Raw genomic sequence first — 27,553 nt, 5'->3', positions numbered from 1 at the left:
TTACTATTCCATATCCTCGTTTCTTTAACACTGACTGAAAGCCAGCAGCTCTAGTAGCCAAGGAAAATAAATTTAAAATAAAAAGTATACTACCTGCTCTTGCATAATATGAATTTAAATGAAAACAGCTTGAACTTGGATTATTTCTTTTAGACCGAGTCACCCCTCCCCTTCCAATAGCCCCCCCTACAACAGAAGAACACAAATGCATCACAACCACACGTGCACTATTTTCTTTAAAAAGATAACCTGGGCTCCGTCCAGGCTAATAAACAGAAATAGATTTTACTCCTGGCCAACAGCTCAAACCGTCCATTAGCGTAAAATTGAAGATGCGAAGATGTTTTTGTAATTAGTGTACAGGCAGACACACCCTGTTTACTCGAAAACCTACACCTTAACAACAGCTTCTACACAGATAGTCTCTGTATCAGAAGCCCTGGAAATCTCCAGTGACAATTTATCTTCTGTTGTCTTTTGTCTTTAAATGCAAATGGTAGATAACTGAGTTTAAATGGGAAAAAAAAATCAAGAAATGAGCAACCTGAGTTTTTCTGGATTCTAAAACCAGGGATAATATTGAAGGGAATGCAAATGAGTTTTAAATGTTCTTAAAATCTACAAGTAAATGCAGCATCAACTTATTATTGGGCATTTAGACAAGAAAGCCAAGCTAGCAATGTAGCAGGAGAATAATCAGAGAAAGAATACACTCTTCCACCATGCCATAGATAGGGCATAGACACCAATATGGCCTGGAAACAAAATTAATACAGCCACGGGTGCACAACATTAATAGGGGCACACCAGTGTCAGAGAGAACGTGGTTGCCTTCATTAATGTCCTATGCACTCCCGGGGAATACAAATAAAGACACATGCACGAAGCTCTCCCTTACCTCCAACAGAGGCCTGGCACTATCGTGGACAGACAGAATATGTGTCACCTTGTTCTTGCTCAATTGCTCTGCATCTCTGGCATCTGTCATAGAAGAAAGAAGATGACCATTTTATTCTTCCCTGCAAGTGAATTATTTGTAAAGTTGAGCCAGGAAAAAATACAAAATGCCTTGCATATTTCTTTCTTGAAACTTCATAATTGACCATATCCAGAATAATCTAGACCTAGGGAATTTAGGACTATTGCTTTAATGTATTTTGCAGATAACTAAATTTCTTTCTTTCTTTTTTTTTTTTTTAAAGATTTTATTTATTTATTCGACAGAGATAGAGACAGCCAGCGAGAGGGGGAACACAAGCAGGGGGAGTGGGAGAGGAAGAAGCAGGCTCATAGCAGAGGAGCCTGATGTGGGGCTCAATCCCATAACGCCGGGATCACGCCCTGAGCTGAAGGCAGACGCTTAACCGCCGTGCCACCCAGGCACCCCAACTAAATTTATTTCTGATGGTCAGATTTTTTTGATACAAAGTGGTCACATAAAACTTGAAGTCTATTTAGGGGCGCCTGGGTAGCGCAGTCGTTAAGCGTCTGCCTTTGGCTCAGGGCGTGATCCCGGCGTTCCGGGATCGAGTCCCACATCAGGCTCCTCCACTGGGAGCCTGCTTCTTCTTCTCCCACTCCCCCTGCTTGTGTTCCCTCTCTCACTGGCTGTCTCTCTGTCACATAAATAAAAATAAAATCTTAAAAAAAAAAAAAACTTGAAGTCTATTTAGATTAATAAACATTGTAACCATGACTGTTGCTATTTAAAGAAAGTGAACCTATGAGGTCATTTGGTAGTTGCCACTTGTTATTAATGATTAATAATCTAAGTTAAAATCACATACAAAAGACCCACTTACTATATACCCTGAGGTCAAAGGCAGGGATGGGTTTAAACGCAGATTAGACTGTGGTTTATAATATCTACAATTCACTGCAGGACAAAAGTAAAAATGGAACATTTTCTGAAAATCCCAAACAGAATAAGTTATCAGTTAGCTATTTAATTATCTGCATATGAAACTAAGGAGACCCCAAAATTCACATTCCCTGCTAATGCTGCTAATGCTGTGTGAGAAAGACTGAGTAAAAATCCTCAAGTTGAAACCCTCCTGCTAATCTACAAAACAGGAGTCCAGCAGGAAAAGGCTCCCCCCATGCCCATGCCCTGAGCTGGGACAAGCTTTTTTAAATGAGATGGGGTAAAACAGACTGAGTCAGATATTTATTTATCATGTTTCTAGAGAATATTAATGACATGGGAAAATGCTTGGGATAAAATGTTAAGCAGGGTGTAAAAGCAGGTATCAAACTATAAGTACAATATTGGGGCGCCTGGGTGGCACAGCGGTTAAGCGTCTGCCTTCGGCTCAGGGCATGATCCCGGCGTTATGGGATCGAGCCCCACATCAGGCTCTTCCGCTATGAGCCTGCTTCTTCCTCTCCCACTCCCCTGCTTGTGTTCCCTCTCTTGCTGGCTGTCTCTATCTCTGTCGAATAAATAAATAAAATCTTAAAAAAAAAAAAAACTATAAGTACAATATGAGCTCGATTTATAAAAACATAATAAAGACAAACATGCAGGGGAAAACTGCTATAGAGAATTAGCTCCAACAGTGATAATCTTGAAAAGATGGAATTACAAGTGTTTTAAAATTTTTTAAATAGTTTTTTTGGTATATTCAACACAAGAGGTTCTGAAAGTTTAACGTCCGGGTCTATGGCAAGGCTGAGGAATCTGCAGTTGGTTTTTTGTTTTCTTTTTAAGATGCATGTATGCATGTATGTATTTGGAGGGGGTGGGCAGAGGAAGGGAAGCAGACTCTCTGCTGAGCACAGAACTCATGATGCTGGGCTAGATCTCATAACCCTGAGAGGAATCTGCAGTTTTAAGAAGCCTTGATGATCCTGAAGAGACTGAAAAACTTTCCTAAATGTTCTGCAATAAACTTGTACCACTTTAAAGTCAGGGAAAAAAAGTCTTTAACAGTAATATTAAAATGTTGGTTTTAAGACTTTCTTCATTGCTCCAACCATCTCAAACGTCAAATTCAGATGTGCAGAGAAGCCAGCTACTCCGCACAAACAGGACTCAATTCCAAACACCGCCCACCTCCTTCTGCCCCACAACTATTACAGGTTTTGGCATCAGTAAGTTTGAACTGAACAGGAACTAGAATCATTTAGGATCCCACTGGCAGCCAGCTTCCACATTCTCACCTTTTGGCAATTTTCCCGATCGCCACCAGTATGTATGTTTTAGCCAAGTGGAGAAGCGAGATCAAGCTGGAGCTTTCAGTGCCCATAGAAGAGCAGGAGAGACGGAGAGGCAAATGGTGGAAGGAAGAGGAAAAGCCGGTCCTTTTCCAAAGCAGCCTCCTGACACTCTAGGGCAGAATCTTCTGGATTCTGATCCTGCCCAAGGTTTGAATTTTAAAGACTTGTTTAAACAGGGGCACCTGGGTGGCTCGGTTAGTTAAGCACCTGTCTTCGGCTAGGGTCATGATCCCAGCGTCTTTGGATAGAGCCCCACATTGAGCCCCATTTCAGGCTCCCTGCTCAGTGGGGAGCCTGCCACTCCCCCTGCGTGTGCTCTCTCTCTCTGACAAATAAACAAATAAAATCTTTTAAAAAAAATTTTTGTTTAAATATACTTTTTCTTTTTTTATAAACAGCTTTCTTGAGATAATTCACATATCATAAATTCACCCTTTTAAAATGTATGATTCAACGGTTTTTAGTATATTCAGAGCTGTTTAACCATCACTGCAATAAGTTTAAAACATTTTCATCACCTCATAAATACACTTTTATAACACAGATTAAAAATAAACAAAGAAAGTAGTTTGGTAATAAAAGTATACATTTTTGCATGGAGAAGACCACTTGACAAATGAGACAACAGACTGTAGGGCTCCAAAGAAACCAGAAGCAACTCTTGGACAATGTTCCTTTTGCTCTGTGCTCCTTTCTATTTTATCATAGGGCTGTCTGTGCTGATATTCTGGGATTACCCTAACCCATAAGCACAGGCTCTAACTATTTGAGAGTCCATAAAGCGCTTAATCAACATTTTTATGATGACATTGGACCCCTTATTCTTTAGGACTACAAATTATTGATGGTTCTGGATGACTGCCTACAGCCACGGGCATTGTGGTAACAAGCTGTGAATGCAGCTGCAAGACAAGGAGCTATCAGCTCATTCACATGCATGTGAACATGCCTGTAAGTTTCACACCAGCTCTCTCTCCTTGGGCACAATATCAAAGGGGCGGAACTTAGTCCTTAGCTGCTCAAAACGGGGTCTGCCAAGCCGCAGCATGGCACTACCTGGGAGCCTACTGGAAATGCAGACTCCCAGGCCCACTACATATCTACATGATCAGAACCCACAACTGAAAGAGAACCCCAGAAGATTGTGTGCACCGTACACATGGAGCTCTGCAGGGCCTTCAGGGGATGAGCTGTGACTGGGTACCAGTGGGGCCCCTTCCCCACCATGGCATTTTGATCCCATTTCTAAGCCAGAAAACAACTCACAGCCACTTGCGATCACAAATGCAACACTATTAATAAACTAACAGGACGATTACAAATTAGAATTCACATGGAGAAAATCTAGGATATACACTGGCCATGGTTATCTTGAGACATACAGTCGGGGAAGTTTTCACTCTATATAACATATTTCTATCACATTTGGATTTTTTAAATTTTTATTTTAACTGATCAGCCTACATTACTTTTATAACCAGGAAAAGAAAAATTTTAAAAAACACTATTCACAAAATTCAACTAAATTATATTAATAAGTAAAACAGTCAACCCTTCATTGGTAAAACAGCTAACCGTGTTCTTTTCCTCTTTTTGCCAACATCTCTCCTGGCCCCTGGACTCCTGCCCACTCTTGCTGCCTGCCTCTGTCTACTCTCCTGAGGCCTCACTTGGCCTTCAGAAGAAGCAAATGTCATTTTTACACAGTGGGAGCACTGAAATAGAAACACCTGCCTGATCTTTCTCCTTTGCTGTTGCATGTTCCCTCAGTGGAAGACCCCATTCATCACTGGTAAGACCTTGCCAAGGGAACAAGTGGATTCCTGGAAGATACTGTCTTCAAAAGGCAAAGTGGCAACCACATGCTTCCTTAGGAAGGGGAATTAGTGCTCTAGCTCTTATACTGATACAGAAGATAGGTGTACAGGGGTATCCAGTGCTAAGATGCGGGAAATGCTAGAGTGGCCACGGGAAATAAGCTTGTCCAGCAAAGTCAAGCAGAATTGCCTCTAAATAAAATTAACAAAAGTATATTGGAAGAAGCACTTGAAAATAATGCCATCTATGTAAGCACTCTGGAAAAGCAGATATTGGGAAGGAAAGAACTTCTTTGGTAACGACTTTCCAATATCAGAGCACCTGTTACACTGATTTGTGGACTCAAAAGCATGGCCATGCAGGATGAGAGAGAGAGGAAAGAGGAGAGGGAAGGTCTCTATTTTAAAAGGACCTAATTCTCTCTGTTATGACCCTGAACCCTAAGCCATGTTCTGAGTCATTTCGCAAACAACTTTTGCCTTCCAAGTTGAGAATCTGCTCAGTGGTGGGTAAGTGATTCTGTTTTGCAGTTATACTTAATCCCACTGTGAAATTAACTTAATGAATCTTAGAGTTATAAATTATTGTACATAACGATAACTTCTAGAGTTATAAATGAGCTGTTAGTGTGTTCAACCTTTAAGTGGGTACATTTCCAACCTGGGATGGGGCCCAAAATGGGCAGTTCCTACCTGTTCCCTTCTTTACCAAATGCGGGCTCTGACATTTATTGGTGCCAACCTTTGGACAAGTTTTTCTGTGCCTCATTTTTCTCACTTCTAATGTGGGAAAATGGTAAGAGTACCACCTCAAAGGGCTGCTGGAAATACTAAATGAAATAACATGCTTACAATAGTGCTCATCTCAGATGTAGTAAATGTTATCATTGCCATCATTATTATTATTATCACTGGGACCAGATGAGTCTCAAGGCTGTAGTATGGGCTTCGATCTCCATCACCTCTGAATGTTTCCAAATATGTGCTTACTTCAAAGACACCTGAATTCCAGCTCTTGGTCTACTACCTAATGATCACCACTGGCCATGCAGCTCTCTTGGGCCAAAGATCTGTGTTCGGTAGTTCAGCAGGTCAGCCTTATCTGAACAACTGGGGAACCACCCCTGGAAACCATGCCCAGTGTCACTGGCAGACAGAACAAAAGCTCTGAGACCTTAAACATGTCTCTATGTACATCACCAGTACACACATAGGGTGTGGGCTTGTTTCCCACATTTCTAGAATTTTGTGGACATCTTCAAACAATGAGGGCTTCTTCTGTCTGCTCACATCCATTTTGGGATCTGCCAAGTTATGAGGCAGCAGTTAACCCCACCCTCTCGGTCCAGGGTGGAGCTGTTCTTCAAGCTTCCACTCCCACCTTCCCTCCTGGCTTCTGGGCAGAGCCAGCTGCAAGTTAAAGCACCTCAACTGAGAGGCTCTTATCAAAGACCAGGCTCCAGACCCTGAGCTGGTTTGTGAGTTTTTCCCTAGGTGGAAGAATCACCAGGACCAAGTGTTGGAAAATGGTTTGTGATTCACTGCAAGTTAAAAAAAAAAAAAATACTGTATGGTGACTAACATAATAAAAAATTTAAAATAATAATAATAAACATAACTGGAAAAAAAAAAAAAAAGGAAGTTGCAGAGTGACATGTAAAGGATCCCTACGGGGCAGGAAGGAAGGAAGGCAGGCAGGGAGGAAGGGAAGAGAGGCAAAAGAAGAAAAGGGGAGGTGGGGGAGGGGAGGAAGGAGACAGGACAGGACACTATTCAGCGATTGGATTGAGACCATGGCCACTAGCACCAAGGCCTGGGTAGCAGTGCCAATCCACACTGTACAAAAATGAAGCTCTCTCAGGAAGAAAAAAAAATTCTATTAATTTTTCTTTATACATTTTTGTATTGGTTGTTGCAGTGCACAAGGCCCATAACACAGCTGGATGCACTTTCCAGGAGCAGTCATGATCCTTTCACCTTGGTCTTGCACACTTGTAGCTACTGACGATCAGCGCCTACTGCACACCCAGCGTGGCATGAGTGCTGTCTGAGCCTTGAGCTCCCGTCCACAACAGCTGAAGCAGGGGTGTGCTCCCATCCCACCGATGCAGAGCGTGAGGAGGGCCGGACGCCGGCTGCCCAGGCACGTGCCAGACTCTGAATCGAGTGCATCGGCGACACTGTCTGGTTCATCCTCACCACAGCCCCCCTCATGTCCAGGCTGTGGAATGTGTCCGAGGGTAACCTATGGCGCGTGGACGGTGGGGGGATAACCAGATTCCAAGGCTGACTGTCTCACCGCTTCTCTTCACGGTAAGACCTGCTCCCCTGTTCCGTTCCTGCTCCTGCTGACCCTGAACCACTGAGAACCGAAGTGCACATCCACGTCAGACTCCCAGCACGTTGCAATAAGTTTCCAGAATGAGTGAGTTAATTCACAGGCAACTATATGGACAGCAACGCTTCCTTCCAGCTTCTTGTCCATTCACGGCACTATTATTCCTTTGCTTGAAATAAGCCTTACACCCAGTAAGTGGTTAATAAATGTTTGGTGAATTGATGAGTGAATAAAACACGACCACCTCCTAATGTCAGAATAACCGAAGACAATAAAAAAAACATCAAGCATCTGAACAAGGAGCGGCACGGGGTAGTACGGACCTCTCCAACGGGCACAACCCATGGCAAGAATCCAGAAACTGTGAACGAGTCCCATGTCACTGAATACTTTGAAAATAGGTATAGATTTTAGTACAAAGAGTTTTAAAATGTGCCCTGAAATTGTGCACACGGGATCTTCTAGAAGAAAGTATCCTACTATGAATAAGGATATAACCATCATAAACGGTTGGCGGAAGTACTGAATTTGGTTGGTATGCATTACAACTTTTAATTTGTAAACACTTTCACGTAGCAATTCTACGTCTAGGAATTTATCCTAAGCTCTGCTCTCAAACACAAAAACATCCTCCTGTCTTCATGAAAGCAGTTAATAACTCCCTAAGTAGCCCCAAAAGATAGTTGCTCCTTAATGTAGTCCAGTACTACCGCCTACCCACCACAAAGCACTTGCTGCTTTTTCAGAACTACAGAGCTTACTAATTTAGGAACTCTAGTACTATTTTTAAAATGTTCTAGTAGCAATTAGCAGCTGTCAGCTCCCTACGCTCAATTCTGAGGCCAATTAACAGCACTAGGAGCCAAAGGGGGCTGGGGGAGGAGGAGAGAAGGAAATAAACATTATGCAGAGAAATAAAAAAGATCAGCATAGTGTATTTTCTCATTCAATGTGGTTTCTCCTGGGGCATTTTTTTAATCAGTGGGTATAGAACCTAAAATTTTCTGGACTGTTCCTGTGTATGTCTTATTACTTTCTCATATACTATTTTAGCACAGTTTACTTTACAAAGGTATCCTTTTTTGAGGGTTCTGAGGAGTAAATGTAGCATGCTATAATATTTTTTTTTTTACCAGTTCAGAATTGTTTGGGGGAAGAAAACCTGATACAGATTCACAGGAAAATAAATACACAGTGGTGGGATCTCACAGGTAAATGACTTGTAGATACAGTCATCATCTGACTAGGAAAGATAGATGCCCCTTTATGCATATTTTTAGTAATTATCTTAATGGTTAAGTTTCTATGACATTAAAGTAATTTAAAACATATTGGGAAAAAAAGAGATTGTTTTTATAGTCAATTGGAACGTGAACTCAAATTTAAGGAGCAACCTGCAAACAGACAGGAGCGTGTCCTCGCTTGTTCTAGGAGGGAGGAACTCCAGATGCCTACGTGGAGGGCTGGCTCTCTCTAGCCTTGCAAGTTTCCTAGGTGTACTCCATCTTATTAAGTATACACATCTCCATTGGTTGAGGACTTGGGCACAAGTATGAGGGCCCAGCAAGGGGCCTGAACAAAAGTGGTGGCCAGGTCCAGATCAGACTTTGTATAAACTGAGTCGATACCTTGACTCAATCATGCTTGATTCCACCCTTGGTGGAAGCAGCCCAAAATGTCCAGCAGCAGATGAAAGGGAAAATATATATATATACACATAGTCTTAAAAAGGAAATAAATTTTTTAAAAGGTTTTATTTATGTATTTGACAGAGAGAGAGAGAGCACAAGCAGGGGGAGCAGCAGGCAGAGGGAGAGGGAGAGGCAGGCTCCCCAGTGAGCAGGGAGTCCGACCTGGGACTCGATCCCAGGGCCTTGGGATCATGACCTGAGCAGAAGGGAGACGCTTAACCGACTGCAGCACCCAGGCACCCCAGAGGAAATAAATTCTGACACATACTACCACATGAATCAACATTATGATCAGTGAAATAAGGCAGACACAAAAGGACAAACACTGCATGCAAGACGCCACTCATGTGAAGAACTTAAAGCAGTCGAATCCCCAGAAACAGAAAGCGGAATGGTGTCTTCTAGGGACTAGGGGAGAGGGAACAGTTTGTGTTTAATGGGCACAGAGTTCCAGTTTGGGATGACGAAAGAGTTCTGGAGATGGATGGTTGCACAGCAGTGTGAACGTACTTAACGTCCCCTGACGTGTGCACTTGAAACGGCACAGTTTATATTACGCATTTTTACCACAATAATAAGGAAAGATAACTCACCTTTGAAGTTGCCAATGTACAGGCCAGGCAGGATCTAGGGGAGAGACACAGATCAGATGTCAGTGCTCAGACCTGAAGCTGACAGGGTTCTGCTCACCAGAGCAGTGGGAGCACATCCCAGGCCTGTTGCCTGCCACACCCACTTCCGAGCACCTTCCCAGACAGCCGGCACAGACCACCCAGCATCCTTGTCTCCAGGGCTCTGGCCTGCCCATGGACACTAGGAAGCCTGCTCAAACAGCCTGTGAATGGCCACACGTGGGTGCCCATCAGCTTGTGGGACCTCGAGGACCAGAATTCCCCAACACATCTACACGCAAGCCCTTCAGTGCTCCTTGGCATTCTGAGAGTTTAGCCGCAAACCCGGGGGCCTCCAGCTCTGCATATCTCCTGCCTACCCTTCCCCCTTGACTCCTCCTTTTCTCACAATAATGTGAACATCCCCCACTTATCTCACAACTCCAGCAAACCTCCCTTTGCTGAGGCCTTGGTGCATGCTGTTCCATGTCCAGCAGCCATGTTCCTACTCTCCTCATCCTTCAGGACCTAGTTCTGACTCACACCCTAGAGAGGCCTGTCCTGAGCCCAGGTTCTGAGGCAGGCCCTGGCTTCAGGTCCCACGGTCCTCAGTACTCCCCTTGTAGGGATATGTCACAGGAGTATTTCTAGGTGAAGGTCCGTCTCCTGTGTTAGACAGCTCTTTGGACAGCTATCACATCCTGTCACTCACTGCTCTATACCCAGCTCCTGGCCCAGGGCTTCACTCATGATTACCAGTCAATAAACAGTTACTAAATGAGTGAATGAACTGTCCAAATGCGTAAGTTAATAAGAATATACGTTTGCTCCAAATGTCTACTTCTAACGCAGTGCTTCTCAAACAAGACAATCCATCAGAACCACCAGAAGCTGTGAAAAATTCCGATTTCTGAACAAGCCCCAGCCCCAGCCCCCATATAGAATGATTCAGTAGGTCTGAGATAAGAACCAGGGACTGGGTTTTTCACAAGCAACCCCCCACTTTGGAAAATACAAAGCTAATTCTTGTCCTGCCACTACTTTGTATGAAGAGTCTTAAATCCAAATATAGACGCTGCTTTAGAAGTTACGTCACCCGACATGATTTCCAAGTGCACAGAGCATACCGGCCACTGCAGACCCCTGCCCTGGCAACACCCTCCTGTGAGTACTACCATCCCACATCCCACTCAGCTTCATCTGCTTCACACTCCCTATTTTTTATCCACTCCCACCAAGAAAGCTAAGAGCAGCATATAGTAATTCTTCACGCGTGCAGATTTCTCTGAGCATTTTCCTGACCACCTTGTTAAAAATTGATGGCATCTGTGCAAGTCACTGCAGGGGACTGCACCGTGGCATGGTCAAGGCAGTCTGCTGGAGCTCAGTAATACTAGGTCTAGGGCTAGCTTCTGTCCTGGGGTGGGGAGGTGGCCAAGCCAAGGCACAAGAGAACATAGTGACCAACTGGGGACACTTGTGAGAAGGAAAAGAGACTCTATTCATAATTACAGTTGACCCTTGAACACTGAAGGGTGGGACATCAACTCCCCACACAGCTGAGAATCCATGAACAACTTGTGACTTCCCAAAAACTTAACTACTAATCGCCTACTGTTGAGTGGGAGCCTTACCAATAAATAGTCTATTAACGCACATTTTGCGTGTTATACGTATTATATACTACATTCTTGAAATAAAGTAAGCTAAAGGAAAGAAAATGTTATTAAGAAAGTAATAAGGAAAAAGAAATACATTTACAGTACTGTAAAAAAGTCCTTGTATAAGCAGACCCACGTAATTCATTCAAACCTGTGTTGTTCAAGGGTCAACTGTCCTCCAGGACAACAAGCAAGGCCCAGAAGTGAGCAGGGCATGGAGACGTGTGATCACCCTGGCTCACTGAATACTCAGGGAGAAAAAATTAGTTTGGAGTGCCCCATGGGACTGAGAAGTCAGTTATATCCACGACTGAAGTCATAGCATTGAGGCAAGCCGGGTTAGCTCTGTAACTAGGAACACATGAACCAGTATTTCAGAGGAAAAGACCAGCATGCACTGCCAAGGAGCAAGAACATTTGACAGGTCTTTGTTGAAAGAGAATCAGTCTCTGGGATTCTCCTGGGAGGAAGGGTGGAGTAAATACTGTATCATTCCTGTTTTAAAATATAAGAACAATGCAAGTTCATCTTAGAGATGGGATCACACTGATATCTCTGGCAGCTCTTGGCGAAATAGAGCTTTTTCAGGTACAATCTCCCCTTCTCCAGGGTCTCTCCTATCTTTATTAGGAGTCGACATGAGATACTAAAGGGCAGAGTCACCACGTGGCTTTCTTGGCTGACAGTAACAGTGAGTTCCTTCTTAACCAAACTTTAGTCAGGCTCCTTTGAGCCTTCTTCTTGAATAGGCTTCATCTGTGGCCTACCGGTTTTGGCAAAGAATCCTGCTAAGCCAGTTTATCAAGAATCCTCCCACTCTGGACATCCAGTCAAGCTCATCTTCCGCTACCCATGATACCTAATCAAGTTCTGCTCAGTAATTTTCCATCTTTCCCTCACCTTGCCTGTTGGCTATACATCCCCACTAGCTCCTGTTGTATTGGGAGTTGAGTTCTCTCACTTGCCACAGTATCTCCTCCTATTGCAATAGCTTCAAATAAAGTCTTCCTCGCCATTTCTAGTAAGAATAATTTTTCTTTTATAACACTGACCACAAGTGGCTCCAGATTCATACAATTGACAGTTATAATGAACCACAATAAGAGCGTGTGTATTTGCCCAAAATCACAGAACGTATAACAGTAGATGAATGGTTTACTGATTCCTGTCATATGTGGACTTCATGCTGGGCACTCAGGATACAGATGTGATGGAGAGAGACAGGGCCCTGTCAAATGCCTACCTTCCCTTGTGGAGCTTCTTGCCTAGGGAAGGAGGAGGTGACTTGACCACTCTGGGATCCCCAAGGATTTTCAGGAGGCAGCCCCACTTAGGGGACCTCCAGTTCAAGAGCATTGGGTCAGAAGAGGGGGAAGGACAGGCAGGGGAGCAATAGAAACCACCAGTGCAGAGAAAGAAGGTCAGTCTCTACCAGGAGAGAGCATGAGGGAGGCAGAGATCCAGCAGGGAAGAACAGGAGGAGGCTGTGGTCCAGGCTGTGGACAGGCTGCATGCAGCAGACACAGGACACAGGCAGCCATGGAAGGCTTTCAGGGCTCTAGATTAAGAACCACTAAGATGATTAAGATGTGTGGGGCCATAGAGAGATATTTTCATATATTTTTACTTAATATATCTTGGAAATGTCATGGTAAAACAGAGGAAAGGTAAAGTTGTGTATGCAGCCAATGTCTTCATTACCGTACCATCTCCGTAAGAGTGACACTGGGGGCTGGTGGGGAGGGCCCGAGGAGGGCCACTTCCGTATTTCTCTTTGCACTTTTCTGTACGGTGTGGATGTTCTACTTGTGTGCGTGCATTGCTTCAGCTTACTTTTTTCTTTTCAAGTCAAGAGGGGTTATTTAGGGAAAAGATTATGGCCCAGTTTTGCTTTTCTTTTTTGTACTTCTATTTTCTCTGCCAAAATAAACTAATACATTTCATAGTATTTTTTAAGTAAAATAAAGCGAGGACATAAGATTAGATCACCTCTCTGCCCTGCTGCTCTAGAACCATGGCTTTATGATTCCTAAACCCGTCCTTTAGAAGCCAACTCCAGTCAGGCTTCTACTCCCTGCAGGGCTATCTACAACAGAACATCACTCCCCACCCCCATTATCAATTCCTCAAATCTCCTGATGAATGTCACCTTCTCCCAGTCCCCCAGAATGAAAATCTGGACCCCACTCCCACCATGGCACTTCCCCTACACTCCCCCCACATCCCACCAATGCCTCTCTCTGCCTAGTGAGTTACAAAGTCCTAGCACAGTCCTGGCTCCTTGGCACAGTCAGAGCCTCAGTTCATACATGGGCTAGAGCAGTCTGCATTGAACTAACTTCTCCGTCCCATCAAATTAATTTTGTAATGTCATAGTCTCACTGGGTCACTTTCTAGATAATGTTTAGTAGCAAACCCTTTCCCAAGAAAAGGAAAGCCAAAACTGAAATTCAACTGAAAATTTCAAGTTGGCATCCACAGGATGGCTCCAACTTACCCCTGAAGGATTTCCCCCATTTCTTTCCGATCTGCAGCCAAGCCAAGTAACCCCCCGATTCCCAATACCCCTTACTGGTCCTACTTTGCAATATCACATTTCTTTGCTCTCAATATTCTCTTTAAATAGAGAAGTAATCCCCATTATTTGGGGTCCCTCATCTCCCTTGGCTATACTAAAAAATTATAAGCCCCGTAGTAGATGATTATTTCATTGCTTTCCTAGCCTCGGAAGGCCTTTCCTGTGTTTGAGGAATTTCCCCCCACTTTAGAGTCTTGGTGGGAAGCAGAGCCCAGCTCTTACTACAGAAGCTGCAAACACCAGATGACTGCTTGCATTTGCCTTGGCTGCTGTGACACGGAAATATGACCTAAGTGCAACAGCCGCTCCAGACCAGAATCCACAGGTAACCCACAACATTCTCTCCCACAACAGGGGCAGCAGGGCTGGTAGCATATCTAGAACCGAAAACAGCAGGAGCAGTACCTTGGGGCAGCCCCAGAAATGCTCTCACCAGATTAGTTCTAGGATCTGCGTCTGGCAATGTAGCCTTAATCTGGTTCTCCCGACTTCCTGGCCAACCTACCTATTGTACCCAAAGCAGCCACATCTGGATTTTGTTGCTTACAAACACTGACCCTGATGTAGGCCTTTCAACCCAGAAAAAAAGCATAAATGCAAATGAGCTGTACAGACCTTCAGGCAAGTCACAGACTAGCAAAGTCCTACCGACCTTGGAAGCAGCAGCCCCACCGGCACTCCCAGAACCAGTTAGAGAGCACTCCATCAGGAGATTCCTCCCTCCTCTGGACTCTACTCACACCTCATTAAGCACTTACTTCTACTCCTCAATAGCTCCTCAATTTGTTTGCTCCTCTAAACTTTGTTCAGCTTCTTAGTGCCTCCCCTCTGACTTGTAACAGCCTCGGAAAGATCTCCCTACCTTTGGATCTATCCCTCCAAAGGAACCCTCAACCGGCCTCCAAGTGCAAAACTGACTATGTAACTCTTCAGATTAAAACCTTCTTAGCGTTCCCAGTAGCTATCACCGTAGAACCTAAATATGGCACCTTAACAAGTGAGACCTGCAAGTACTGAGGTTGCTGTCTGCAGCCTCAGCCCCATGCCCAGCTCTTTCCCCAAACTTCCCCATAGCGGAGGCGACCATACAAAGGTGCAGGGTGAGACCCCCAATTCCACCATCCAGCTTTTAAGGGAAACAGTTCAATTTTCAACTGCTATCAACTACATAAAAAAACACAAAAGCTGAAAGATTGTGATAGACAAATAAAACACATCTGCAGGCCGACGATAGCCCACGGACATCTAGTTTATGACCTCTATCTGCTGCCTGCATCGTATTTGTGAGTATGTTCTCTCTCAACTTGGATGGTTCTCCCTTGATTGGTAGATACTCAAGTAAATGTTTCTTCAATGAATAAATGAACAAAAAGAGAAAGTGAATAAGGTGGGAGGAGGTAAAGTAAGGAAAGGAGAGAGATGAAAAACAACGGTGAGTAAAGCCTGAGAAATCAGACCTTGCCCCTTTCTGCCCTGCACAGGTTTCCACAGGGGTCAGTGATGGCCACACCGGCAGCACAGGGGCCAGTGCTGGATGACAGCAGCATGCCAAAGGGATGCCAGGGCAGAGAGCTGGCAAAGACAGAGGCTTAAGCTTACTAAAATCAAAGAGCCAAGTTACTAAAAATCATTTAAGATGCACATTTTTATATGCATTTAGAATTTTATTTTTTTTTAAGATTTATTTATTTATTCATTTGTCAGAGAGAGGGAGAGAGGGAGCAGGCAGAGGGAGAAGCAGGCTCCCTCCTGAGCAAGGAGCCCAATGTTCGATGTGCAACTCCATCCCAGGACCCTGGGATTATGACCTGAGCCACCCAGGTGCCCTTAAAATTTTTTTTTCTTTTTTTATTTTTTAAGTCTTTGTTTAAATTCCAGTTAGTTAACATACAGTGTAATATTAGTTTCAGGTGTAGAGTTTAGTGACTTATCACTTCCATCCAACACCTGGTGCTCATCCTTAACCCCCATCGCCCATCTAACCCATCCCCCAGCCACCTCCCCTCCAGCAACCTTCAGTTTGTTCCCTGGTTTGTCTCTTCCCCCACCCCCTTTCTTCTGTTTTGTTTCTTAAATTCCACACATGCAAAAAGAAGACAGAGCTATGTCAGTAAACTTTAAACTCCATATTCAAGACCACAAGAGTAAGCTAGTGTCTCAAGGGCCGGAAATAGAAGGAGAATGGCTCAATCCCAGTTTCTGTAGTCTCTTCCATATAGAATTACAAAATAAGACAAAGGAAGGCTGGCCATCAGCAGAGAGAGAAATTACATTTTTGTTTTCAAGACTAGAAACCCCATGAATGTGTAGACTCCTACTCTAGTCAGCTTCATAATTCAAACTTGAAAGCAAAAAGCTGACCCACCCACTTCCCTGATTGTTGCTGGTAATCCTTAAATATAGAGAAAGAGAAAATGAAATGAAATAATTTTCCAGCTGAAAGACAGCTTATAGAGAAGACCATGGAAGAGCACAGTGTTCATCTGGGACAAAGTGGCTGACCAGTCAGTCACTTCAGACAGTCACTTCATCAAGTCTGAACTCAAGCCAGAAGCAAGAACACAAGGGGAGTGAAATCATTACCACCTGGGAGGAAAGAGAAGCATAGATCAAGGAAAGAAGTTTGTATATGCAGTTTGGATATGTTTGGGAATGTTCTGTGACTCTGAGATAACAACAACCAGATCAGTCCTAATCATCTTTGGGTCTCAGAAATAATTTCTTCTTTCCCCATTGTTCACCTGGGTGGCTCCTTGTCATTTAGGCCTCCCGTGAGATAACAGCTCTCAAGGAAGTCTCTCCTGAACGATAAATTCCCTGACACCCTCCGTCACATCCCCTTGTTATTTTCATCATATTTATCAGTCCTTAAAGTTATTTTATTATTTGCTTACTTTTTTGATTGACCTTGAAGCAGGGGGTATGTCTATTGTGTTCCCCGCTCTGTCTCAAAAGCCTGCCACAGAGTCCTGCACATGAAGAGATAGTAAAAGGCAATGGAAGATGCTCTCTAGCACTCTGCTAGTCAGAAAAAATTCTTCTTTTCTGGTAAAAGACTGTCTAGAAATAGGAAATGAAGGCAGACTCCTGCAGAAACACTTTGAGACCATGCTCAAGATTCTCCGTGGTTAATGGCTCTTCTTGATCAATACCCTTCACACCCACACTGTACTAACACTGTCCATACAGAAATGCATAAAATCAAATCCTTCACCACAAAAAAGCACTTATGAACAAAACAATACTGCTTCTAAGGGCAGTAAATATTTTGAGTTTATCTTCTAAACACTTCTCTCAGTGCTTCGGGATAACATGGAATCTAAGACCACCACCCGAACAGATTTAAGAGATAAAATTCCTGATCAGGCAGCAGTACAAGGTTGTGGGGGGTGGGATAATCTTAATTCTTCCTAGGTCAGAAAGAACTTTCTGGGTTTCAATGCCAGGAATGAGGAGGAGAACTTTGGAAATCCGTGAAGGGTTAAATGTCACAGACTTTCTTAATGCCATTTGGCTACGGACTTAACCAGTTTGCATTTGCAAAAAGACGAATCTGAGGATACTCTTGGGGCACCTGGGTGGCTCAGTCAGTTGAGCAACCAACGCTTTATTTCACCTGCGGTCATGATCTCAGGGTCGTTGAGATAGAGCCCCATGTTGGACTCTGTGCTCAGCACAGAGTCTGCTTAAGATTCTGTCCCTCTCCCTCTACCCCCTACATTCCACTTAAGCTCTTTAAAAAAAAAAAAAAAAGAATCTGAGAATAATCTTGTATGCACTTAGAATTAAAGCCTTAAGCATTTGTTCCTTCAATATGAAATAAAACTGTAATGTTGAAAAGAGAAAATATCCAGAAGGTAGTACAGAGGACAGAAGACAGATTACCAGCGTAGGGCAGTCTGTCTATACAGCTGTGTACATGGTGCACTCACCTCCCACAGAGGGACTCCTCTGTAAGCTGCCTGGGCCCAGGTGACCGGGTCTGCCTGTCTTTCACACTCGTTTCCCAGTAAGGCTCTAGCACAGTGCCTTGACAATAGCAGGAGCTCAACAGTATCATCCGATGAATGGGTGGATGGACAGATGAATAAATTATGAAGGTGGCCAAGTCAGGTCCGTCACATGGAAACAGCAGCATTAACAGCACAAGGATGTCGAACCTTCTGGCCCCTGACCATATGAAAACAGAGCTTCTGAACCTTTAAGGCCCTATTCACCTTTTGATAATGACCAGTTCTAGATCACCCAGACCTTCACCTCTGAGGGGAGAAGCCGAGGCCAGTGGCTCTCAATGGGGCACAATTCTGCCCTCCAGCATATATCTGGGAAAACCTGGAGGTATTTTTGATTGTCACAATGGGGGGAGAGTACAACTGGCACCTAGTGGGTAGAGGCCTGGAATGTTGCTAACCTCCTACAATGCACAGGACAACCTCACGACAAAGACTGAGCCAGCCCAAAATGTTAACAGTGCAGAGGTTGAGGAACCCTGGCATGTGCCTAGGGAGGCATAGTCATGTCTTTGATCTTTCCCTCTTGAGTTAAACTTTCTCTACTCCTTTATCTTCCTAAGGAGAACAGAGCCATCCTAAACCAGCGTCATCACCGTAATCACTAACGGGACAGATCGACTCACACTAATAGCAGTGCATATTTGCACTTCACAGCTTGCAAGAACGTCTTCTAATAAATTCTCATTTACGTCTCTCAAGAATTGGGGAAGCATCACCACATTCATTTTCGAGCAAATGAGACTAGATAAGCTAACCACCATCTCTATGAGTAGAAAGAGGTAAAGAAATTGAAGCTCAGAAACACTAAGTGGCTTGTTCAAGATCACACTCATAAAGCAGCGGAGTGGTAGGGACACCCCAAATCAGGCTTGTGATAGCCCTGCCCCTCTGTCTTTCACCACAGTGGGTTTCTCAAGGAACAGTGGTGGCCCCATAGAAATATAATGTGAGCCATATATGTAATTTAAAATTTTCTAGTAGCCACAGAAAAAGTAAAAAAAAAAAAAAAAAGATGAAATCAATTTTAATATATTTAACTGAAATATATTCAGAATATTTATACAACATAACCAACACATAAACATATTTCTGTAACCCATATATAAAATTATTCATAGAATGGTTTACAATTTTTTGTACTAACTCTCAAAGTCTGGTGTGTATTTTATACTTAAATCACATCTCATTTGCAATTAGCCACATTTTAGTCCTCAATAGCCCTGTGACTAATGGCTACTGTTCTGCACAACACAGGTTGTATGTATGTATGTGTGTGTGTGTGTGTGTGTGTGTGTGTGTGTGAGGGAGGGAGGGTGGGGGGAAAAGAAAAAAGGAAGAGAGAGGTGGGGAGGTGTGGAGGTTTCAGAGGGTAAGACAGACAACTTCAGGAGAGTGGGGTAAGTAGATGATGAGTGCAATTTTAGGTGGCATTCGATCTTGGCCACGGATCCTTCTGGAATAAAAATGTTAAAGCTGAGATCAGAAGGAATTGCTCAAAGTTACAAGATTAGTGGCAAAGTACATTTCTAGAAGCTAGAAATTAAAAGCCTTAGCTAGGATTTATTCATGTATTCCTGTGTGTCTTACACTAGGCTTCATATTTTCCCCATCTGTAAGAGCAAGTTGATTTGCAGAATCCATGCTAACCATAGAAATGCTTTTCTGAGACCATTTACAAATAAAAACATACAATGCCCTTGTAACTAAAAGCATGATTTGTAGTATCTGGGACAAGATTTCTTTCCCATCTCACAGAAGTTGGTAATCCTCAGCAAAAGAAAATTTAGGAACTAAACAACACAGATCTTCTTCGGACTGGTTCAAGTAGAGCAGTTTTTAAGTACATTTCATGTGCTCTGTGGTAGAACATCATGTCCATCTCGGTCAGGTGGACAGAGCGTGTTACACAGGCGATGTTAGGGAGTGAGGCTTCTGTGTTCTGGCCTAGTAAAGATGATGAGGAAGTAGGAAAAGAGAACAGAGCAGTTGTGATCTATTATTTTTTAAGCCTCATATCATGTGCCTACCAGCTTATAAAGTCTAAGCCTCACTATAACCATGGGAAGTCAGTGTGTCTTACCCTCTTTGTGCAGATTGGGAAATGGACCCTCAGAGAGATTAAATAACATGACTAACATCCTAATGCTAGGTTTGAAACCTAGTTCCTGTTGATTGTGAAGGTAGAGGAGATCTTTCCTTTTTGCTAGGATGGCAGTTCACCCCAAGTGAATTCTTTTTTTTTTTTTAAGATTTTATTTATTTATTTGACAGAGATAGACAGCCAGCGAGAGAGGGAACACAAGCAGGGGGAGTGGGAGAGGAAGAAGCAGGCTCATAGCGGAGGAGCCTGATGTGGGGCTGGATCCCATAACGCCGGGATCACGCCCTGAGCCAAAGGCAGACAGACGCCCAACCACTGTGCCACCCAGGTGCCCCCCAAAGTGAATTCTAAAGACTCTGAAAGTAACCTGAAAAAGCTCCCCAGAGCTCCAAATTAATTGCAAAATAGGAAAAGCCACCTTTTCTCTTTCTTCCTGTTTGACATCCATACCGAGGACAGAAAGGTGGGCAACTAAAATAATCTTTGATTACTTTTTGTGCAATTCCCAAATAGATCCTCTGAATTGGCCAAAGATGTAATCACTAATGAGTTTATAGTGTGTCAGGTCCTATTTTGAGAGTTCACCACAGAGTAACTCATCTGATCTTCACCATCACCCCATGAAGTCGGTGTTGTTATTTTCATCCCTGTTTTACAGAGGAGGCACACAGAGGTTAAGTGACCTGCCCAAAGTCACCCAGCTGGTAAGTGACAGAGCCTGGACTCAAAGCCAGGTGGTCTGGCTCACAGTGCAGAGTGCCTCACCTGTGCCTCACTATGCCGCTAAAGATCAACCTAGTAAATGTCTCTAGTGGGATTAGGGTTAAACTAAACAGCCTGTTGCATGCAAATGTCATGTTTCTGTGGAGTCTCTGAAAACTCCCAGTTGACTCAAAGTTCTCTCAAGGGTCTGAACCTGCTACTCTTTTGGGTGGGGACCTATCATGGAAACTCCTATCCTCATTATCATCTTATTAGTCTTAAGTACTATAATACTCCATGAAAAACAAAAATCTAGTCTCTTTAGACAAGCATTTTATCAGAGAAATCAGCCCCAAATCTTCTCCAGGTGCATTTTTTAAAAGATTTTATTTATTTGATAGAGAGAAAGCGGTCACGTGCGTGCATGAGCAGGGCCGGGGGACTGGGCGGGGGGGGGGGGGGTGGGGTGGCAGAGAGAGAGGGAGAAGCAGACTCCCCACTGAGCCGGGAGACCCATGCAGGACTCCATCCCAGGATCCTGAGATCAGGACCTGGGCCGAAGGCAGACACTTAATCAACTGAGCCACCCAGGCGCCCCCTCTCTCCATGACCATGTTTTTATCTTGATCAACCTGAATTAATGATCTAATTGTGGGCTGAAGGAAGCATTACCATTCTAGGCAGGATGTGAGGACCCTCCGGATCTAACATCTTACCCCCCCATAGACTGCCAGGGTTGGTTCACTTCATCCGGAACCCAGCTACCCAGGCTGATGGCCTCTTTTTTCCTCACTGCTCTGTGTCCTCCAAAAAGCATCCTGCCTGGTGAAAACCGAGCTGTCCCTGGATTTCATAGGAAACCTAGCTTGTGATAATGGGAGGCAAATACTTTAGCTGGTTCAACCTCTGGTCTATACCAAAGGTTCTATGAAGGAGTCTGTCATTAACATTGTACTCTCCCTCTGCCCTCTCAACTAGCACAGCAGCTGGCTAATAGTAGGTGCACAATAAATATTTGTTACATTAATGAGCACTCTAAATGTATTATATTTCTGCATATCTACATTAGGCAAAGTGGCTCTATTGACAATACAAGATGATTGTGATAATAGCAGCAAGAAATTTATTACTTTCTTTGAAAGGTAAAGATCATGATAAGAATATGACCGTTTTTGCTGAAAAGCCTTAATTTTGAACCTTAGGCAATCATTCATATTCTTAAGTATGTTCTTTGAATCATAATATAAAAATACTACAAATTAAATGCTAAAAGTGGAGGAGAGTGAACAACTCAAGTGAAAAAGAACCAAAGGAAAACCAAGATATGACTACAAGCCCACAAACTTGAGCTTTACTGTTCTGTTTTAACAAGCAGAAGGTTCATGGTGCTGATGGATTTCAGTTTTAATGGGGACATAATGCAAGTTTTTATCCAAGAGAAATAGTCTGTTTTCAATCTTGGTCACAGCTTCTCCCTGCCCCCCGCCCCCCCCCCCCCAAAAAAAAGCCCACACAAGGAATACAATCCTGGTTACCAAAAAGCCTCAGATATGCAGGCCCAAATCACAGAGTTCTTCCATAAACTGGGTCTGCAGAACACAATAAACATGATGTGGGCAGGTGAAAAAAGTTAACTGGGTACCCAGGATTACCCATGACTGCACTTTCTTCCCAACCTTAACTTCTAACACTCCCCATCGCACTTCACACTCTAGCTGAAAGAACCAAACCACTGCTGACCCTAGTGCAGAGAGGAAAGAAAGAAAAGAAGGAAGGAAGGAAGGAAGGAAGGAAGGAAGGAAGGAAGGAAGGAAGGAGAAGGAGAGAGAAGGAAAGAGAAGGGAAGGGAAGAAAAAAAAGAAAAGAAAAACGAAAGCCAGCCATATGGTTATAACCACCAAATATGAAAGCTAAATATATGTGGAGATGTGAGTGGAATAGAATGGGGACAGACAAGCATCAAGCCAGAAACTAAACTCTGATCCAGGACCATTTAAAGACCTGTGAAGAAGTACTTGACTTTGCTGAGGGCTTTTTTAAAAGTCTTGTCTCTCCTTCAAACCAGCAGTACCAGATTACAAAATCCTTAACCTTGTGGTTGACATGAATATACACCCCAAGCAGCTCTCAACTGCAAGAGCTAATTTCTGGCATCTTCCACTCTCAGGAAAGACACAGCCGATCTCACAACCTAGGAAGGGGGTTTTAGGGAAAATGAAGAGCAGATGGTGGGGGACAGAACACAAAAAGAGGAGAGCAACACGATTTTGTATAAGGCAAAATCATCGCAAGCAGCCAGCCAACAGGTTGCCCTTGCTGCAGAAGCCATATAATCCAGGATAAATCAGCTCTGAATCTGTTTTCTCAACACCCCCCACCCCTGCCATGTAACACCTCAGGACTTAGGTCTCGGTCAACTTCTCTGTACACACGAAAAAAAAGAAAAAGAAAAAAAGAATGTGGGAGAAAGAGGAAATTAAATAATAGAAGACATTTATCTACTCCAGTTTACTAATAACGTGGCTGGTGATGCTTCAAGAGCCGAGTCTGGGAGTGAAGGGGAGGGCAGAAAAAGAAACCGCAACCCCTCTGAGCTCAGCTGAGGTCTCGGCAGAACAAGTGTCAACGCTTTTAAAGGGCACGGCTTGTTCTCAGTTGCAAAGCACACGGGCTGGCAGGGTAGGCGCGGGGAACTGCTTACCCGGAAGCCCGCGGGAGGCCTGGGGGAGGGGGGCACCTCAAAAACAGACCTCACGAGCACCGCGCCAGGCGCGCCGCCCCTCCCTCGCGTTCCCACCAGAGGAAAGCGCCGCCAGTGTCAAAGTCGCGGTGGAACACGACCTGGTCAGACAGGTCGGAGAGGGAAGAGGGGGCACCCGTCGAGGGCTCTCCTCGCCCAGCAAACACCAGCCGGGGGGAAGCCTTAAAGGTGGAAACAAAACCAGCACAAATGAAAGAAAGACACGTTACCTTGTTCATCCCATTCCCCATGGTGGCTGAATGCGAACTCTAGCACCCTTGGAAATGAGGTCGCAGGCTCACTAATAGCATGTTACAACAGGAGGGAGGAGCAAGTGGAGCGGGCGGGGGAGGAGGCCCTGGGGAGGAATTTCGTGCTCGCAGTATAAACAACAACAACAATAATAATCAGGGACATCCAGGCCACTCGGCTCGCTCCAGGGAGCTGCCCTGGACGGGAGGGCTTTCCGCTCGTCCGCCCCGGACTTCCCGGCCGAGCAGAGCAGAGGAACTGGCGCCCTTGCCGGGAAATGGTCTCGCTTTGCCAGTGCACGCCCCGTGAGCGCCCAGGCACCCCTCCCCGGCCGGCTCCCTGGGACTTGTAGTCGGGCTCCGCGGCGCCGCGACCGCTCGCCCCGCCCTGCGTAGCCCACAGCTTCTCGGGGGCCGGCGCCGGAGCCCAAAGCGCACGCGCAGCGCGAGGGGCCGAAGCAGCAGCCGTGAGCGTTCCGGGAGAAGGACTTACGGGCGGGGGCGGGGCCTGGTGGTCGCGCAGGCGCCTCCCCAACCCGGCCGCAGCGCGTCACCCGGCCACCTCCCCCGGGATCAGGGTCACCAAAACTCCCGCAGACCTTTTCCCCTGGGGCGACTGGGGGACCTGTTACCAGTAGTCACCACCCTGCCTTGACTGCCTCGGTGAATCAGGTGCTAATCAGAGCCTTGGTCTTCGCGGCTCCCCTGCTTGGGTTTTCTGAGGGCGACAGATTTAGGCCCGGGTTGGGGGATTCCTATGGCCCTGCCCCACCCACGAAGACCGAGAAGGCTCACCCAGTGGGGAAAGGTGGGCTCAGTGACTCATCTCTGGGATGACCTAACCTCCCTACCGTGGGGGAGCAGATGGCCAGATCTCAGACCTCACACCGTGTCATTGGACGTCTAGTATGTGCCCATCTTCAGATTATAAACTGGCCGTAGTAGGTGCGTGGCTGTGTTGATACAGTTGCTTCTGGAAAGCCCCTGTCCTTGCTAAGCAGCATAGTAATGTCTGCATTATGATTGTGTCTGGAGTAGAATACTTTCTAACCTGTAGCAGAATTGTTTTGAGAAATTTTATCACCCCTACTAAGCTCTTAGCTTTCTTCCCTGGGGACGGAATCCTTGAGGTAGGGGTTTCTCAGGGTTATTTTTGTATCTTTAGCAATGCTGTGCACAAAATAGGTGCTTAATAAATGTTAAGTGGACATACCCATCGATCTAATATGGCTGGGCTCACCCCTGATGACCTCATTTCATCTGCTCCTTCTTGCTCAACAAGTTACAGCCACCCTGGCTTTCTGGGTGCCTCTTGAACCTGCCAGGCTGAATCGTGCACTCCGTATGGGCTGGGCTCTGCACCCAGACCTCGCCCTTTGCAAAGCTGGCTCTTGTCTTTGAGGCCTCAGCCCAAATGTCACCTCCTCAAAGAGGCTTTTCCTGACCACCCAATCTAAACTAGATTCTTCAGTCACTGTCATATTACCCTGTATTATTTTCTTCATAGCATTTAACATAATTGGACATTATCATATTTGTTTGCTTACGTTTTATGTGTCTCACTAGAAAGCAGCCTCCCAATGTAAAACACCTTATCTGTCTCATTCATTATTACAGCCATGTGGTCTGGGACAGCACCTGGCATGAAATAGGGGTTCATATATATTTGTTGAATAAATTAATGAATTCTAGAGGAGTGAGACCATCAATTAGATTCTGAAGGATGCTGACATTTTGTAAAGAACTTCCAGATTCCATCTGAGTCATTTCTCTCCTTGTACTGCATATATCTTCTGGGCAATAGCAGGGACCAGAACCCCACATCTAGGAAGCCCCCACTCAGTGTACACCCAAATTGTCTCCCATAGGTTAGATACAATCCAGACCTGCCCCCTTGCTTCTGGAGTGTTCCTTCTCTACCACCTTCACTTCCTCTTCTCTCCCTCGCCTTCCAGACACCTGGACAGCACATCTCCTATCCCTCTGCTCCTCACCATCGCTATTTTTACTGCCTTCCTGCTTACAGATAACACAACATGGTTAGTAGACTGCCTGGGGAATCCCAAGACCAACCTTTGTTCCTAAATCTCATAGCAATCTTTGGCGAGATGATCAACTTTTCTGAACCAGCTTTTTCCTCCTCATTTTAGAGAGCATTGGACTGCAAATTTTTGAAGAACCTATCCAGCAATCAATGGACTACTTCTTTTCCCCTCCACTTCACTTGTGCTGTTGTTGTTTCCAATAGTCAGGTGAACTTTCAAGAACATAACCAGTTCATAATTTGGTGCTTTCCTACTGGGTATTTACCCCAAAGATACAGACGGAGTGAAGAGAAGGGCCATATGCACCCCAATGTCCATAGCAGCATTGTCCACAATAGCTAAATTGTGGAAGCAGCCGAAATGCCCTTCAACAGATGACTGGATTAAGAAGATGTGGTCCAAACTGAGGGCCACAGAGGGGAAGGGGGTGGGGGAATGGGATAGGCCGGTGATGGGTAGTAAGGAGGGCACGTATTGCATGGTGCACTGGGTGTTATACACAACTAATGAATCATCAAGCCTTACATCGGAAACCGGGGATGTACTGTATGGTGACTAACATAATATAATAAAAACTCATTATAAATAATAAAAAAAAAAAGATGTGGTCCATATATACAATGGAATATTACTCAGCCATCAAAAAGAGTAATTTCACAACATTTGCAGCAACATGGATGGGAATGGAGGAGATAATGCTAAGTGAAATAAGTCAAGCAGAGAAAGGCAATTATCATATGATTTCAATCATTTATGGAACATAAGAAATAGGAAGAATGGTAGGAGAAGAAAGGGAAGAATGAAGGGGGGGTAAACAGAAAGGGGAATGAACCATGAGAGACTATGGACTCTGAGAAACAAACTGAGGGCTTCAGAGGGGAGGGGGGTAGGGGATTGGGATAGGCTGGTGATGGGTGTTAAGGAGGGTACATATTGCATGGTGCACTGGGTGTTATACGCAAGTAATGAATCATGGAAATTTACATCGAAAACTAGGGATGTACTGTATGGTGACTAACATAACATAATAAAAAATTATTATAAAAAAATAATTTGGTGCTTTCCCATAAATGGCAGATCCATACGCAATTTTTCTTCTGTAATCCATTTGGAGCATTTCCGTTCTCTTGTTCATTTCTTATAACGTCTCCTAAGCTCACAACCTGTGATGGGTATCTCCTAACAGTCAAAATGGGTACTCTGGCCTTCATTCGGTATGGTCCTACAAGATCCACATGCCCAGAACTCATTTCAAATTCTCAAATTTTTATTTTTGGTTAAATGAGAAAAGAGAAGACCATTAACATCAGAAGTCAGAAGAGTCATTTTAAAAAATATATTCTGTAGGAGGTTCCTCCATAAGAGACTGTCTCCCTGCACTCCCCCATCCTATCCCAGAGCTTAATCCTACCTCTCTTTATCATCACACAATAATTAACAGTTTCTCATATCTTGCAAGTCTATGACTAAAGAAAACGAAAAGGAAAAGTCTGATCCAATTTGGGCAACATGTCCTGGTTTCCTTTCTTTTCATTTTCATAGCGACACCTCAAAGATTTTCAGGTTCAGTTCTCATGCTGAGCAGGTGAACTTCCCATTTCCAAGTGCCTTTCTGTCTTCCTTCTGTTATTCTCGTTAGCTCCTGATTATAGAAAGAAGGGAAGAAAGGAGACTACTAGAAGAAGCTGGCAAGTTTCACATCTAAAGTAGAAACTATTCATTTACGTTCTCTCTCAGTCATAAAATTTTTAAGTTTTCATAAGCTTTAAAAGTGGAATTTTATCCC

General features: G+C 44.3%; 1 protein-coding gene and 1 long non-coding RNA gene across 5 annotated transcripts in view; one reads left to right on the top strand and one right to left on the bottom strand.

Annotated features, from left to right (window-relative positions):
• The window catches only part of DUSP22 (dual specificity phosphatase 22), a 69,597-nt gene extending 45,422 nt beyond the window's left edge, over window positions 1–24,175 (bottom strand). For 2 of the 4 annotated variants that reach the window (XM_026511353.4, XM_026511352.4), the window contains exons 1-3: window positions 23,702–24,175; window positions 9,659–9,692; window positions 899–981 (exon numbers count right to left, since the gene is read on the bottom strand). In XM_026511353.4, the coding sequence (XP_026367138.1) occupies window positions 899–981; window positions 9,659–9,692; window positions 23,702–23,722 (138 nt within the window). In that variant the 5' untranslated portion in view covers window positions 23,723–24,175. Of the gene's footprint in view, window positions 1–898; window positions 984–9,658; window positions 9,693–23,701 lie in introns of those variants that run through there. The other 2 variants (XM_057304839.1, XM_057304840.1) reach the window with 2 other exon arrangements.
• LOC123001722 (uncharacterized) lies at window positions 24,172–26,317 on the top strand. Its single transcript, XR_006410930.3, has 3 exons — window positions 24,172–24,667; window positions 25,678–25,761; window positions 25,873–26,317. It is a non-coding gene; the product is annotated as an uncharacterized LOC123001722 (long non-coding RNA).
• The last annotated feature ends 1,236 nt before the right edge of the window (window positions 26,318–27,553 follow it).

Source organism: Ursus arctos, unplaced genomic scaffold (genome assembly GCF_023065955.2).
Source record: "Ursus arctos isolate Adak ecotype North America unplaced genomic scaffold, UrsArc2.0 scaffold_31, whole genome shotgun sequence".
NCBI lineage: Eukaryota > Metazoa > Chordata > Mammalia > Carnivora > Ursidae > Ursus > Ursus arctos.
The sequence above is the reverse complement of the archived record's forward strand: the minus strand, read 5'-3'. Positions and strand labels throughout refer to the sequence as shown.